The 15,197-nt window shown below is 46.7% G+C and overlaps 1 protein-coding gene across 9 annotated transcripts in view; it reads right to left on the minus strand.

Moving 5' to 3' along the window:
* cnot1 (CCR4-NOT transcription complex, subunit 1) overlaps window positions 1–15,197 on the minus strand; it is a 244,344-nt gene that overhangs the window by 31,959 nt on the left and 197,188 nt on the right. For all 9 annotated transcript variants that reach the window (XM_038807123.1, XM_038807130.1, XM_038807124.1 and 6 more), the window contains one exon: window positions 12,585–12,881. In XM_038807123.1, the coding sequence (XP_038663051.1) occupies window positions 12,585–12,881 (297 nt within the window). The remainder of the gene's footprint in view (window positions 1–12,584; window positions 12,882–15,197) is intronic.

The following is a 15,197-nucleotide window of genomic DNA, read 5'->3' on the forward strand; positions in this document are numbered from 1 at the left end:
GAATTATTATTTCTGCCACGTGTAGTCCAAATATTACTTTTTTTTAATAAACAATTTTATTGAGGTAGTTTTTGGCTTTGTAAACAGTTACAGACATCATCAGAAAGAAAGCAAAAAAGGCAAAAATGTGCAAACATCCACGTACTTTCAATACTTCCATCGTAACATATTGCACAAGCCCGCTCCCCTCCCACCAGTACTACCCGCCATATTTTCCCTCCTACTCTACTCTACCCCCCCCTGCTGACGCTCACTCTCCCGCAAAGAAGTCAATAAATGGTTGCCACCTCCGGGTGAACCCCTGCACAGATCGCCTCAAGGCGAACTTAATTTTTTCCATCCCCAGGAAACTCGACATGTCCGCAAGCCACCACTCAGTCTTCGGGGGCTGAGTCCCTCCACGCCAATAATATTCGTCGCCGGGCTATCAGGGAAGCAAAGGCCAACACATCGGCCTCTTTCTCCCCCTGGAAGCCCGGGTCTTCCGAAACCCCAAAAATTGCCACCCCTGGACTCATCACCACCCTTGTTTTTAGCACCTGGGACATGACCCCCGCAAATCCCTCCCAGTACCCACTCAGCTTAGGGCATGCCCAAAACATGTGAACATGGTTCGCTGGTCCTCCCGCGCACCCAGCGCATTTGTACTCTATCCCGAAAATTTTGCTCATCCGAGCCACCGTCATATGGGCCCGGTGAACGACCTTAAATTGGATCAGCCCGAGCCTAGCACATGTTGCGGTCGAATTTACCCTACTCAGGGCCTCTGCCCACAGCCCATCCTCCATTTCCCCGCCTAGCTCCTCCTCCCATTTAAGTTTCAGTTCCTCTGTCTGGGACCCTTCCTCCCTCATGAGCACCTTATATATACCCGAGACTCTGCCCTCCCGTTCTTCCCTCCTAAAGACTATTATGTCGAAGATCCCCATTGGCGGGCGGCGCGGGAAAGATGGGACCTGTCTACGAACAAAGTCCCGCAACTGTAGGTATCTAAAATAATTTCCCCTTACCAACCCAAATTTCTCCTCCAAGCTCCTCAAACTCGCGAAGCTTCCTTCCAGGAACATATCACCCACCCTTCCCGCCCCTGCTCGCCACCATCTCCCCCACATGCCTCCTCCACTGGCCCCATATCCGCAGGGTCGCCACCACTACCGGGCTGGTGGTGTACTTGGCCGGCGGCAGCGGTAGAGGAGCCCCTGCACGAAGCCGCCTCCACCCGCTCCCAAATAGACCCCGTACCCACCATCCACTTCCTTATCATAGCGATGTTGGCCGCCCAGTAATAATTGACCAGACTCGGCAAAGCCAGCCCTCCCTCGCTGCGGTTCCTCTCCAACATCGCCTTCTTCACCCGCGGGGATTTTCCCGCCCAGACAAAGCTCATGATCAGCCCGTTAACTCTTTTGAAGAAGGACTGTGGGATAAAGATTGGGATGCACTGAAAAATAAACAAAAATCGAGGGAGGATTGTCATCTTTACAGTCTGCACCCTCCCTGCCAGCGACAGCGGGAGTGCATCCCATCTCCGAAACTCTCCCTTCATTTGCTCCACCACCCTGGCCAAATTTAACTTATGCAGCCTGCCCCAGTCTCGTGCCACCTGGATTCCCAAATACCGGAAATTTTCCTCAACCAGCCTAAACGGTAGCCCTCTCAATCTGTTCTCCTGGCCCCTTGCCTGGACCACAAACATTTCACTCTTGACCGTGTTTAATTTGTATCCTGAGAAGTGGCCGAACTTCCTCAGCATTCCCAGTATAGTTCCCATCCCGGCCACTGGGTCCGACACGTACAGGAGCAGCAAGTCGTCTGCATAAAGAGAAACCCTGTGTTCAACCCCGCCCCTCACCATCCCCTTCCAACCCTCTACGGCTCTCAGCGCAATCACCAGCGACTCTATGGCCAGCGCAAACAGCAGCGGGGAGAGCGGGCAGCCCTGCCTGGTCCCTCGGTACAACCTAAAGTACTCCGACACTTCTCTGTTGGTCCTGACGCTGGCCCTCGGGGCCTGATATAATAATTTGATCCAATCCACCAATCCCTCCCCGAACCCAAACCGTCCGAGCACCTCCCATAGATAGTCCCACTCCACCCGGTCAAAGGCCTTCTCGGCGTCTATTGCCACCACTACCTCCACCTCTCTACCCGCCGCGGGCATCATTATCACATTGAGCAATCTCCTCAGATTGGCCGCCAGCTGCCTACCTTTCACGAACCCCGTTTGATCCTCCCCAATCACCTCCGGTACACAGTCCTCCATTCTACCCGCCAGTACCTTTGCCAGGAACTTGGCGTCTACATTAATCAGGGAGATTGGCCTGAACTTCCTATAAAACTCTACTGGGTATCCATCCGGCCCCGGGGACTTCCCAGACTGCATAGCCTTAAGGCCCCCCAATACCTCCTCTACTCTAATCGGGGCCCCCAGCTCTTCCACTCGCCCCCCACCAACTGTTGGGAATGTTAACCCGTCCAGAAACCTTTTCATCCCCTCCGGTTCTTCCGGCGGCTCCGAAGTGTACAGCTTACGATAGAAGTCCCGGAATACCCTATTCAATTCTGCCGGGTCCTCCACTTTGCGCCTCCCCCCTCGTCCCTCACTCTACCTATTTCCCTGGCCGCCTCCCTCCTCCTGAGTTGCTGCGCTAACAGTCTGCTAGCCTTTTCCCCATGCTCGTACACCACTCCCCTCGCCTTCCTAAGCTGTTCCACGGCCCTGCTCGTGGATAGTGCCCCCAGTTCCGCCTGTAGTCTCTGCCTCTCCCTGAGTAAAACCTTCCCCGGGGACTCCGCGTGCTCTTCATCTATCCGACCCATTTCCCTGACCAATCTATCCATCTCTGCCCGGTCTGCCTTGGCTCTGTGGGCCCCAATTGAAATCAGCTCCCCCCACACTACTGCCTTTAGCGCCTCCCACAAGGTCGCCGCTGAGACCTCCCCCGTGTCATTCACCTGCAGGTAATTTTTTATACATTTCCGAAGCCTCTCGCAGATCCCCTCCTACGACAGCAGTCCCACATCTAGCCTCCATTGCGGGCGTTGATAGCTCGCTCCCCCGAACTGCAGGTCCACCCAATGCGGGGCATGGTCTGAAATGGTAATTGCTGAGTATTCCGTGTTCTTTACCTCCCCCATACAGTCCCTGCTTAGTACAAAGAAATCTATCCTGGAATATACTTTATGGACGTGCGAGTAAAACGAGTAGTCCCTTCCTGTTGGCTGTCTATCTCTCCAGGGGTCCACTGCCCCCATTTGCTCCATAAACCCTTTCAGCTCCCTTGCCATTGCTGAGAGTCTACCTGTTCTGGGACACGACCGATCCAAAGTCGGGTCAAGGACCATGTTAAAGTCCCCTCCCATTATTAGCCTGCGAGAATCCAAGTCCGGGATCTTCCCCAGCACTCTTTTAATGAAGTCCACGTGATCCTTGTTCGGGGCATATATATTCACCAGCACCACTCTTCTCCCCTCCAGTCTGCCCCGTACCATCAGGTATCTGCCCCCCCTGTCTGTGGATATGCCCTCTGCCTCAAATTTCACGCGCTTGTTGATCATGATTGCCACCCCTCTGGACTTCGAGTCCAAGTCCGAGTGGAAGACCTGGCTAATCCAGCCCTTCCTTAGCCTGGTCTGGTCCGGCACTTTCAGATGCGTCTCCTGCAACATAATTATGTCCACCCTCAGGGCCCGCAAGTGTGCGAACACCCGCGCCCTCTTAACCGGCCCATTCAGTCCCTTGACGTTCCAGGTGATCAGCCTGGTCGGGGGGCACATCCCACCCCCCCCCCCACCCTGCCGGTCAGCCATAGCCTTTCTCGGGCCGGCCCCTGGCCCGTGCGTCGCGCCATTCCTGGCCCGCCCTTTGGCTGCCTCCACCCTCGACCTCCTTTCCAGTGCCTATTTCAAGTCCCTCTCCCGTCAGCAGAACAACCCCCCCCTCCCCTAACCCCATCCCCCGATACCCCCATCCCTGCCATCTACTGGCTGTAACTTCCTCCCCCATCTGACTCCCTTGACTAGCCAATCTGCTAGCCCGGTGACTCAACACTCCGGCGCCTTCCTGTCTCATTCCCATTGTTTCCCCACCCTCCTCCCCACCCACTGGGGCAAGCCGGCTCCAGTGTCTTCCGCGAGCTGCACAAAAAGCACAAACCAGCCCAAACAGGAAAAAAAAAATCACAGAAAAAAGAGAAAAAGCACATAAATGTCCATGAACAAAGGAAAGAGTCTCAAATGTTCCGCTTGGCTCCTTTGACCCAGCAAACCGTTGAGCAGCAGTCCAGGCACATTCGGCGTTCCTTCCCACAGAAATCCTCGGGCCCTAACTCGCGTCCTTGGGGCCTCCTTTCGGGACCAGCCCCAGGTCCCTCACAAAATCCATCGCTTCTTCGGGCTCGGAGAAGTAGTGGTGTTGACCCTGGTGCGTGACCCATAGCCGAGCTGGGAACAGCAGACCAAACTTCACGTGCTTCTTGAACAGCACCTCCTTGACATTCTTAAAGGCTGCTCGCCGCCGAGCCACCTCCTGGCTTAGGTCCTGATAAATGCGGAGAACACTGTTGTTCCACATGCTGCTCCTGGCGCTCTTTGCCCACTGCAGCACCCGCTCCTTGTCCACGAACCTGTGGAACCTAATCACCATCGGGCGGGGGGGTCCGCCCGGCCGCCCCTGCCTTGCCTGCACTCTGTGTGCCCCCTCCAGCTCCAGCGGTCGCGGAAAGGCTTCGGCCCCCATCAGCTGCTTCAGCAGGTCTGCTACAAACGCTGCAGCATCAGCTCCCTCCGCCCCCTCCGGGAGGCCGACCATCCTCAGATTGTTCCTGCGGACTCTATTCTCCAGCTCCTCCACTCTGTCCAGCAGTCTTCTCTGACGCTCTTTCAGGCCGTCAACTTCTAGCGCTGCAACCGTTTGCGCATCCGCCTGCTCCTCCACCGCCTCTCCCAGCTCCTTAACTTTAACATCCTGGGCGACCAGCCTCTGGTTCAGCTGATCCACCGCTTTCTGGATTGGGTCCAAGCTGTCCCGCTTCAGCGCTTCAAAACTGGACTTCATTACCTGGAGCATGTTATCCAGCGCCTGCTGGATTGCTGAGTCCGGGGTCCGTGTGTCCGCCATCTTAGGTCCCAGGTAATTTTCTTCCGGTCCTTATCTCTGTCCCTTTTTCTCCTTCTTCTTCTGCCTTCTGGAATCCCGCTGTTCCATGTGCCGCAGCCCGCTCCTCAGCACCTTCGCTGCTGCCTTCATCGCCCAGCTCCTTAAATTTTACCTCCTGGGCATCTGAAGTGGGTCCAAACTGTCCCTCCTCAGCAACTCCAAACTTTTTTCCTTTGTCCTGGAGGAAGGAAGGTCCGTGGGTCCGTCATCTTACCCTTCAGGTCAGTTTCCTCCTTGCCTCCGTCTCTCTCTCTCTCTCTTTCTTCCTCTACCTGCTGGCCTCCCACGATTCCATCCGCTGCAGCCCGCTCTCCTCTTCTTTCATGGCAGCCTTTTTGCCGCCCCCGTGGTCCCACTATCGCGGGGAATCATGCTGCTAAGCCCCGCCGAATGTGCGGCTCACTGGAACATCGCCACCACCGGAAGTCCCAGTTCAAATGTTACTTGCCATTTATCAGCCCAAGCTTGAATGTTGTCCAGATATTGCTGCATATGGACATGGACTGCTGCAGTATCCGAGTCGTGAATGGTGCTCAACATTGTGCAATCATCATTGAACATTTCCACTTATGACCTTATGATGAAGGGAAAGCCATTGATGAAGCAGCTGAGACACTACTCTGAGGAATTCCTGCAGTGATGTCCTGGAACTGAGATGATTGACCTTCAACAATCACAGGCATCTTCCTTTAGCCAGGTATGACTCCAGGCAGTGAAGAGATTTACCCCAATTCCCATTGGCTTCAATTTTGCTAGGGCTCCTTAAATCTACACTTGGTCAAATGCTGCTTTTATGTCATGGACTGTCACTCTTATTTCCCCCAGAGTTCAGCTCTCTAGTCCATGCTTGACCAAGGCCAGGAGCTAACTGGGCCTGGAGGAACTCAAACTGTGCATCACTGCACAAATTATTGCTGGTAAATGCTGTTTGATAAGACTATCAATGACGCCATCACTTTGCGACGAAAAGGGGGCAATTGGTCATGTTGGATTTGTCCTGCTTTTTGAGTCAACGAATATAATTTTAAACTTTATTAATGGCAACTATGTGGGCATGGAACCTTAACCAGATGCCATACTAGGCATGGTGGCACAGTGGTTAGCACTGTTGCTTCACAGCACAAGGGTCCCAGGTTCGATACCCGGCCTGGGTTACTGTCTCTGCGGAGTCTGTACGGTCTCCCAGTGTCTGCGTGGGTTCCAACCGGGTGCTCCGGTTTCCTCCGACAAGCCCCGAAAGACGTGCTGTTCGGGAATTGGACATTCTGAATTATCCCTAGGTGTACCCGAACAGGCACCGGAGTATGGCGCCTAGGGGCTTTTCACGGTAACTTATGTTAATGTAAGCCTACTTGTGGCAATAAAGATATCTGGGCAGCACAAGTGGTTAGCACTGTGGCTTCACAGCGCCAGGGTCCCAGGTTTGATTCCCCGCTGGGTCACTGTCTGCACGTTTTCCCTGTGTCTGCGTGGGTTTCCTCCCACAGTCCAAAGACGTGCAGGTTAGGTGGATTGGCCATGATAAATTTCACTTAAGTGACCAAAAAGGTTAGATGGGGTTATTGGGATAAGGTGGGAGTGAGGGCTTGAGTGGCTCCTTGCAGACTCGATGGGCCGAATGGCCTCCTTCTGCACTGTATGTTCTATGCAGATGCAGCGAACTGGGGCACTGGCTAAGGGATATATCAATAGAGAAACAATGGCAGATATTTAAGGGAATATTTCAGAATACTCAGAATGTTTATTCCCACTACAATGATTAATCCACCATCCATGGTTAACAAAAGTTAAGGAAAGCGTCAAGTTTAAGGAAAAAGCAGACAACTATGTAAAGTTGAGTAACAGTTCAGGTGATTGGGCAGAATATAAAGAACAGCAGAGAATGACAAAAGGTTAATTAAGAGAAAGAGGATTAGAGTAAAAGGGAAATCTAGCTAGAAATATAAAATGGATAGCAAGAATTTTTTTTTCTCTTTTTAAAAATAAAATTAGAGAACACAATTCTTTTTTTCCAATTAAGGGGCAATTTAATCTTTGCGTTCTCGGGTTGACACCCACACAAACACGGGGAGAATGTGCAAACTTCACACGGACAGTGACCCAGGGCCAGGATCGAACCTGGATCCTCGGTGCCATGAGGCAGGAGTGCTAACCTCTCCACCACCATGCCGCCCCTAGCAAGAATTTGACTAGCTATTTAATAAGGAAAAAAAGTGAGTGTTGATGCACTGGAGAGTTAATAGTAGATAATAAAAAGTGAATGAAATGAACAAATAATTTGCTTCTGTTTTCACTAGCGAGAATACAAAAATATTCCAGTAATAGCTGTAAATCATAAGGTGGGAGGGAGAGGTGAACTTGGTAAAATTACAATCACTAGGGAAGCTGTACTGATAGGGCTGTTGGCTGACAAATCTCCAGGTCCTGATGAACTTCAACCTAGGGACGTAAAGGAGGTGGCTAGTGCAATGGTAGGTCAGTGTTAATTTTCCAAAATTCACTTGATAGCAAATGTTACCCTTCTATTCAAGGAGGGAGGGAGGCAGAAAACAGGAAATTATAGGCCAGTTAGCTTGATGTCTGCTGTGGGGAAGGTGGTTATTAACTGATGCACTTTGTAAAGCAAGGTAATCGGTAAGAGTCAGCACGGTTTAGCATTTTTAACCAAATTATTGGAGTTCTTTGCAGGAGTAATATGCACTGGGGATAAAGGGAAGTGTATAGATGTGCTGTTCTTGGATTTTCAGAAGGCATTTCATTAGGTGACACTTCAAATATTATTGTGGAAAATAAAAGCTCAGTGCATGGGATAACATATTGGAAGAATAGAAAATTGGCTGGCTTGCAGAAAACAGTACGCATGAATGGGTCTTGTGGATCGGCAGCATATGACGAGTGATGCACTGCAGGGGTCTGTGTTGGGGCCTGAACTTTTTTCAATTTGTATCAATGACGCTGATCAGGGGAATGAAGGCATGGTAGCCAAATTTGTGGAGGACACAATGAAAGGTAGAAATGTACATTGTGAAGAGGATATAAGGAGGTTGCAGAAAGTAATAGATAGATTGAGTGAGTGGGTAAAAATGTGGCAAATGGGGTACAATGTGGAAAAACGTTTACTTTGGCAAAAAGAACAAAAAAAAAGAGTATTACTTAATAGACCTAGGTGTTCTAGTGCACGAGTCTCAAAAAGCTATTATGCAGGTACAGCAAGTAATTAAGATTAATAATGCTATTCTTTATTCAGAGAGGAATGGAACTTAAACGTAAGGATGTTATGCTTCAATTATACAGGACATTGGTGAGACCACATCTCGAATACTGTGTGCAATTTTGGTCTCCTTGGAGGTGGTTCAGAAGGCATTTATGGAATTGATTCCGGAATTAGTGTTTCGTGTCTTATGAAGAATGATTAAAAAGACTGGGTTTGTTTCCACTGGAGTTTGTAAAGGGTGACTAAATTGAGGTATAGAAGATCCTGGTTTTTATAAGCGGACATGGAAAGGATATTTCCTCTTGTGTGGGCGAGTCCAGAACTCAGGGGTACTGTTTTAAAATTAGGTGTCACTCTCTTTGGGCAGATGAGGCGGCATTTTTTCTCTGAGGACTAAGAGATTTTGGAACCCTGCCTTAGAAGTCTGTGGAAACAGAATCATAGAATATTTATGGTGGAGGTACATAGATTCTCGTTATGCAAGGGATTCAAAGGTATCAGGGTAGATAGGATTGGAGAACTTGAAAGACAAACATATCAGCCGATCTTATCGAAGAGCGGAGCAGGATCAAGGAGCCAAAAGGCCTACTTTGCTCCTCTTTCATGTGTTTATGTGCCCAGGAAATTTTCCACATTACCATGTAGATGCTAGTGTAGCTGTGCTGGAACATGTAGGTTGGGGCACAACTACTGGGGCAAAAGTCTTCAGTCCTGCTGCCTGCATGTTGTCAGAGCTCAAGACCATTTGCAGTGTTTCGTGTCTTCAGTCATTTCATGTCATGTGGACTGAATTGAATTGGCTGAAGACTGGCATCGGTGATGCTGGAGGCTTAGGAAGAGGCTGAGATGGATCATCCACTCTGCATCTGTGGCTGAAAACAGCTGCAAATGCTTCAGCCTTGGCTTTTGCACTGAGATGCGGAGCTCCCCCAACATTCAAGATGGGGATATTTGTGGTGCCTCCTCCTCCTCCTGTTAGCTGTTTAATGCCCAGCACCATTCATGACTGGATGCGGCAGGGCCACAGAGTTTTGACCTTCTAAGTTGATTGTGGGATCGCATGCAGCATCCACTTTTTGGCATGCAAATATCCTTGTGCTATAGCTTCACCACCAGGCTGACACCTCAATTTTATATTGCTGGTGCTGCTCCTGGAATCCCATTTTTCACTGAACTAGGGCTGATCCCTTGGCTTGATGGTAAAGGGAGAGTGAGGGATATGCTGGGCCATGAAGGAACGTACAACGATTGGCCTGAGTTGACTGTCCCAATCCTTGTTGCAGATCAATATTAGTTGGAATTGGAACCCTGAAAAGCTATGGCTGATCGACACAGCAAAACTGAAATGGCAAACTCGTTCATTCACAAATAGACTCCAGCCAGGAAGCTATCCAAACTCTGTATTCTTCTGCCAATTTACCTTTAGCGTCCAATCTTCATCATCATTCTCTGCTTTAATGTACCTCAATGATCAGTGTCTCTTGGAGCTGAAATCTTCCCTTTTCACTTCTCTAACTCCCAAGTAGACAGTCCTGTCCAAACAACTCCCACTTCTCCAGCATCTTCAGTGTTAAAATCACCAATTGCAGTTAACAACCCCAACTTAATTTTGTTCAAAACCTGTTCCCTGTTTTTATTTTTCAATTCTCAAAAGCTGTTTCAGTAACAATTACTGCTCAAGAGGGCTGTGGTGATATATAACATTAAAAAATTGGAATAAAGCTTACAATTATGGTTTTAAATGCTTCTAAGCTGTTACTTAAGTAACTCCAATTACATACAATCACAACACTGACAACAAGGTCATTCTTGTAATTAACACCCATTATGCTTTTAAGTCTTGTTTGTCCTCATCATCTTACATATCTAGGTTTCTGGAACAAATTATTCTTGCTGGTGAGTCTGAACACCTTACTGGTCCCATATCTGAATACTGACTGTGCATCCAGAACAATGAACAGAAACCATTTTGTAGAATGTTTAGCTACTGGATCCATCATTTGCCTCCCCAAGAGCTCTCCCAATTTTCCAAAAGTATCACTATTGGCTTCATTTCAGACTTGAATGAGCAAATTAATTTTTAAATATTTAACACAATATATAGTGGCAATAGTAAGAAACTCGTTAAGCACAAAGTGAACCACAATCTGTTTTGCAATTAAGTTAATAATAAATGCAGTCCCCGTTTCTTTTGTAGTCTGTACAAGGCAAATTAAAATGCCAACTTACTGAACAACCTGTTTCTTAACCGCCCTGAAATGAAATGAAATTCGCTTATTGTCACGAGTAGGCTTCAATGAAGTTACTGTGAAAAGCCCCTAGTCGCCACATTGCGGCGCCTGTTCGGGGAGGCTGAATCGAACCGTGCTGCTGGCCTGCCTTGGTTTGCTTTCAAAGCCAGCGATTTAGCCCAGTGTGCTAAACAGCCCCTAACACAGTCAGTGGGGCTTTCTGGGCTGATACATTGAAAAGTAACCAAATTATACATTTCACTGAGCAAATCACATTACAAGTCTTTGCCCGAGCACAACTTATCTTCTCGTTCAAGCTTTGGAAATCATCAACGAACTAGTATTTGCAAAAGATAAGGAACTTCAATCTGACTGCAGCAATTTATGCCTTGTGACTTGCTGTTACAAAACCAGCACTTGCCAAAAATAGTGACCACCTTTTAAATCTGGGTCATGATCTGGGTTGGGCACTACATAGAAACTTCCAATGCAAACAATTGTGAAGATGCATGACCTTCCATGTAATATATTATTTGGCTGAGTTTTGTGCTAAAGGCTGTATCTGGTGCACTGAAAATTATCTGGAAATTACACAGTATGGATTAGAAAACAACAGCAATATAAAACCATACAGGCATAAAGATCGATCTGAACATATAGGCTAGATAGTAATAGAACGGGCCTAACATTTAAACTGTCCCTTGGCTTGAATGAGAGTGTCAGTTATCAGCTGTGCTCACAGTAAAAGCCAAGGATATCCTTTAGCACCATAGCGTAGCCTATGCTGGACGAAAGTCACCATCACAGGTTTAAAAGTAGTGCAGAAAGAAAAATGGGAAAGTAAAAGAGAACAAAGCCAATAGAAGGAGTGTAATGAAGTCTTAATTCAAGCAGACACTGCATAACAGAGCAATAAAAGTATGAATGTCAATACAGGTATAGAGTACCCCAGATTTGGCAATGCAAAAAAAAGTCAGTGCCCAAAAACCAGACACTTTTATAATCTATGTATCAATTTTGAGTAAAATTTGTTTTAAAAAATACTTACCTGGACAGTTCAGTTAGGCCCTGCACCGGCGCCAGACAAACTACTGGCTTTCCCACTTTGTGCGCAGCTCTAGCACACATTCCAAGCGACCCATGGTCCTATCTGATCCAACTTGACCTGATCTGCCCACAGCCCAACCCGAAATCTGGCACAGTCTTGGTTGTGAGGGTGCAGGATTTGAGGTACTATACCCGCACACCAATTTATCACATTGCTGCAGAATACCTTAAATCTGACCTATCAAAATTATTTTCAAATACACCCAATCTGGCTTCAAATTTAACATGCACCTATAGCCAATTTCATTAATTTTATTTACAATACGCCTTTCGTTCCGGAAATCAGCAGTTTCCATCTGCCAGTACCTAGGTTTTATATTCAAATTACTCTTTCTTATAACTATGCGTTATGCTTAGTTTTGTACAGACTGGTTTTCATTCAGCTACAGCAAATCCATCTTGGGACCCAATCCCATTTGAAACTAGCATCCTACATGTGATAATCATGAATACACTTGGTCTGTAATGTGTCTAACAGTTTCCAATATGCACCAATGATGTCCTTCCCGTCTTTTCTGGAGGTAGCCACGCACATAATAGTCATTTTAACTTCAGACCAAGACTTCCAATTACATTGCCAAAATTAGTTAACATTTCAGTATTAAACCTACTTAGTAAATATTTAGACCTAAACCCAGAAGAATCTTTTATCCTCATTTTCACATAGTTGATGGCGTGGGCTGAGGACCTGCCCATGGTTCAAGCTGCTCAACAGTCAGGCACTCAAAGATGATCAGAAATAATTGAGAATACTGTTGCTTTTCCGCAGAGCTCGATAGCGTCTTCATTCTCAAAAGCACAGGAAAGTTCAGCAAACACTTAAATATTGCAAATTCAGAGAAAAACATCCCAATTCAGAGTGAGATCTACTAACCCGTAATGCAGTGGCAAAATTATTCTTTAGGTTTGTAGCAATGCTCATTAGCAATGGCTCCCTGCATGTAATCATAGCCATTCCCGCAGTGAGGTTACGCATCATGTGATGGGCTGCAACTCGCATCCGTGACTCCTCAGAATCCAAGGCAAAATCTTTCCTGACTATCTGTTCACATGTGGTCATGGCAATCTTGATGGAACGGTCAACAACAGGATGAACAAGCTCCTGCACAGCACGCTCTATTGCTTGCCGAACGTATGATTTCAGTTGAGGGTGGGCTTGGAACAAAGGAATCTGAAAAGAAAAGCGGGTTAATACATTAACACAAAGCCATTAAACAAAGTGGCATTTTATCCAAATTAATTTGTGCAAGTAGCTGTTTCTGCATTTGAAATAAATTAATAAAACACTCCGTAAAACACAAGTGAATCTCCTGTTATAGCTAAACCGAGATTAAATGCAATCACCATCTGAAAGGTATTTAACAACCAAAATGCATTCAGTTTTTGTATTTAAGGGGCAAACACAGCAGTGCAGGGTGGCTCCAATTCATACTGCTTTGCCAAGTAAATGGGAAGTAGCAGGAAGCAAGGGGAGTGTGAAAAATAAAAGCAAAAACAATGAAAATAGGTTGGGGAGATCTGCTAAGTGGAGGTGAAAGGGAGAAAAATTGTGAACTCTTAATGGTGGTAATGGTCATACTTCCCTTCATTATGGTATTATTTTTTGAATGTGTCGTCACTTTTGTAGGAAATGTGTCAGCCAATTAACAAACAGGCAGCTCCTACAAACATCAATGTGATCAGGATGAGATAACTTTTTTAATATTGATTAACGGTTCTTGGCCAGTACACCTGAGATAACTATCCGGCTCTTCTTTGAAGGAATGCCAGTGGATCTTTAAGTCTACTCGAGAGAGCAGACAGGACTTGGGTTTAAAATCTCATGTGAAATACACTACCTCTGACAGTGCAGCACTCCATTGGAGTGTCAGCTTTGACCTTCTTACTTAATTCCTGACGTGGGACTTGGACCCACAATTTTCTGAGACTGCTGCCAACTGACCCATGACTGACACTGAACGCCAGGAAATAACATTTTACTTTTACTTTTAAAGTTTAGATCATTTTGACCTTGTATTCTTCTAGGATTCATTCTGAAAGCATGCGATAGTTTGAGAACAGGAGTGCAAAGAGGAAGACTGAAATGAAGAATTAAAGGGCAGCTTGGTGGCACAATGGTTGTCACTGCTGCCTCAGTGTCAGGGGTCCAGGTTCAATTCAGGTCGTGGGTGGCTGTTCTCCCCATGTTTGCGCGAGATTCCTCCGGGTGCTGCTGTTTCCTCCCACAGTCCAAAGATGTGCATGTTAGGTGGATTGGCCATGCTAAATTGCCCCTTAGTGTCCAAAGATGAGCAGGTTAGGTGGGGTTATGGGGATAGGTCGGGCAGTGGGCCTGGGTCGAGTGCTTTTTCGGAGATCAGTACAGGTGCGATGGACTGAATGGCCGCCTCCTGCACTGTAGGGTCTCTATGGATTCTAAATGAAAGGTTCAAATATCAAAGGCAGAAAATTAAACCTAATTATTTAATATTCGTTCAACCACAACATATGAAGCAAAAACAGGATGTTGGTTCAGTGCAGTTGTGCACCAAATCTTTTGTTGATCTGATTACCCAATCAAGATGGCAAAAAGAACCAAATTTTACACTGATGTGGCTGCCTTGCAGATAAGATATTGACCCATAATGTGATTGTAGATCAAGTAGAATGGCAACGTTTCCTAGTCTGTCACAGTCATGTAAATAACCTGTTGGCTGAATAATGGTTGTTTTATTACAGTTGATTTTTCTATGTTCCCAAACGTTTACTGAGATTTGCAATAGTCTATGGTCTTTAGCTTGCTCAAGTTATTTTGCAAATTACTCTTTTTCATCACAACTCAGATGAAACTTTTTAGCATCAATTTTACTAAAGGCCTGTTAGCATGGTGGTGCAATGGTTAGCACTGCTGACTCACGGCGCTGAGGACCCAGATTCGATCCCAGCCCGGGTCACTGTCGGTGTGGAGTTCACACATTCTCCCAGTGTCTGCCTGGGTCTCACACCCGCAACCAAAAAAGATGTGCAGGGTAGGTGAATTGGCCACGTTAAATTGTCCCTTAATTGGAAAAAAAAAAATTGGATACTCTTAAATTTATTTTTAAAAAACTTTTATCAAAGACCTTCAGATCTCCCCTGTCAAATGCCAAAAAGATTAATTAACCAGTGCAATACAAAACTCATTAATGCCAAATAGTTGCTATAACAGGTATCTAACTGATAGTGAACTTTCAGCTGTTGAAAAGACATTAAAAATCATGCACCAGTACATTCATAGGTATGTTCCTCAACGTAATGAATATTGGACATCTAAATGATTGACGTGCACACCTGTGAAGGAACATTGCTCATTTTTCTTCCATTTTGCACAATGGAAGGTCAGCTGGGTTCATTACAAATCTAAACCCCATCGGACTCAATTTTTTAATCTTTGCTACATGTGCGCGTAGAAGCACAAAAATGTTTATTTGCATATTGGGTGCCAGACAGAAGTTGAGCAAATGCCTTG

The sequence above is a fragment of the Scyliorhinus canicula genome, chromosome 9, assembly GCF_902713615.1.
Source record: "Scyliorhinus canicula chromosome 9, sScyCan1.1, whole genome shotgun sequence".
Lineage (NCBI taxonomy): Eukaryota > Metazoa > Chordata > Chondrichthyes > Carcharhiniformes > Scyliorhinidae > Scyliorhinus > Scyliorhinus canicula.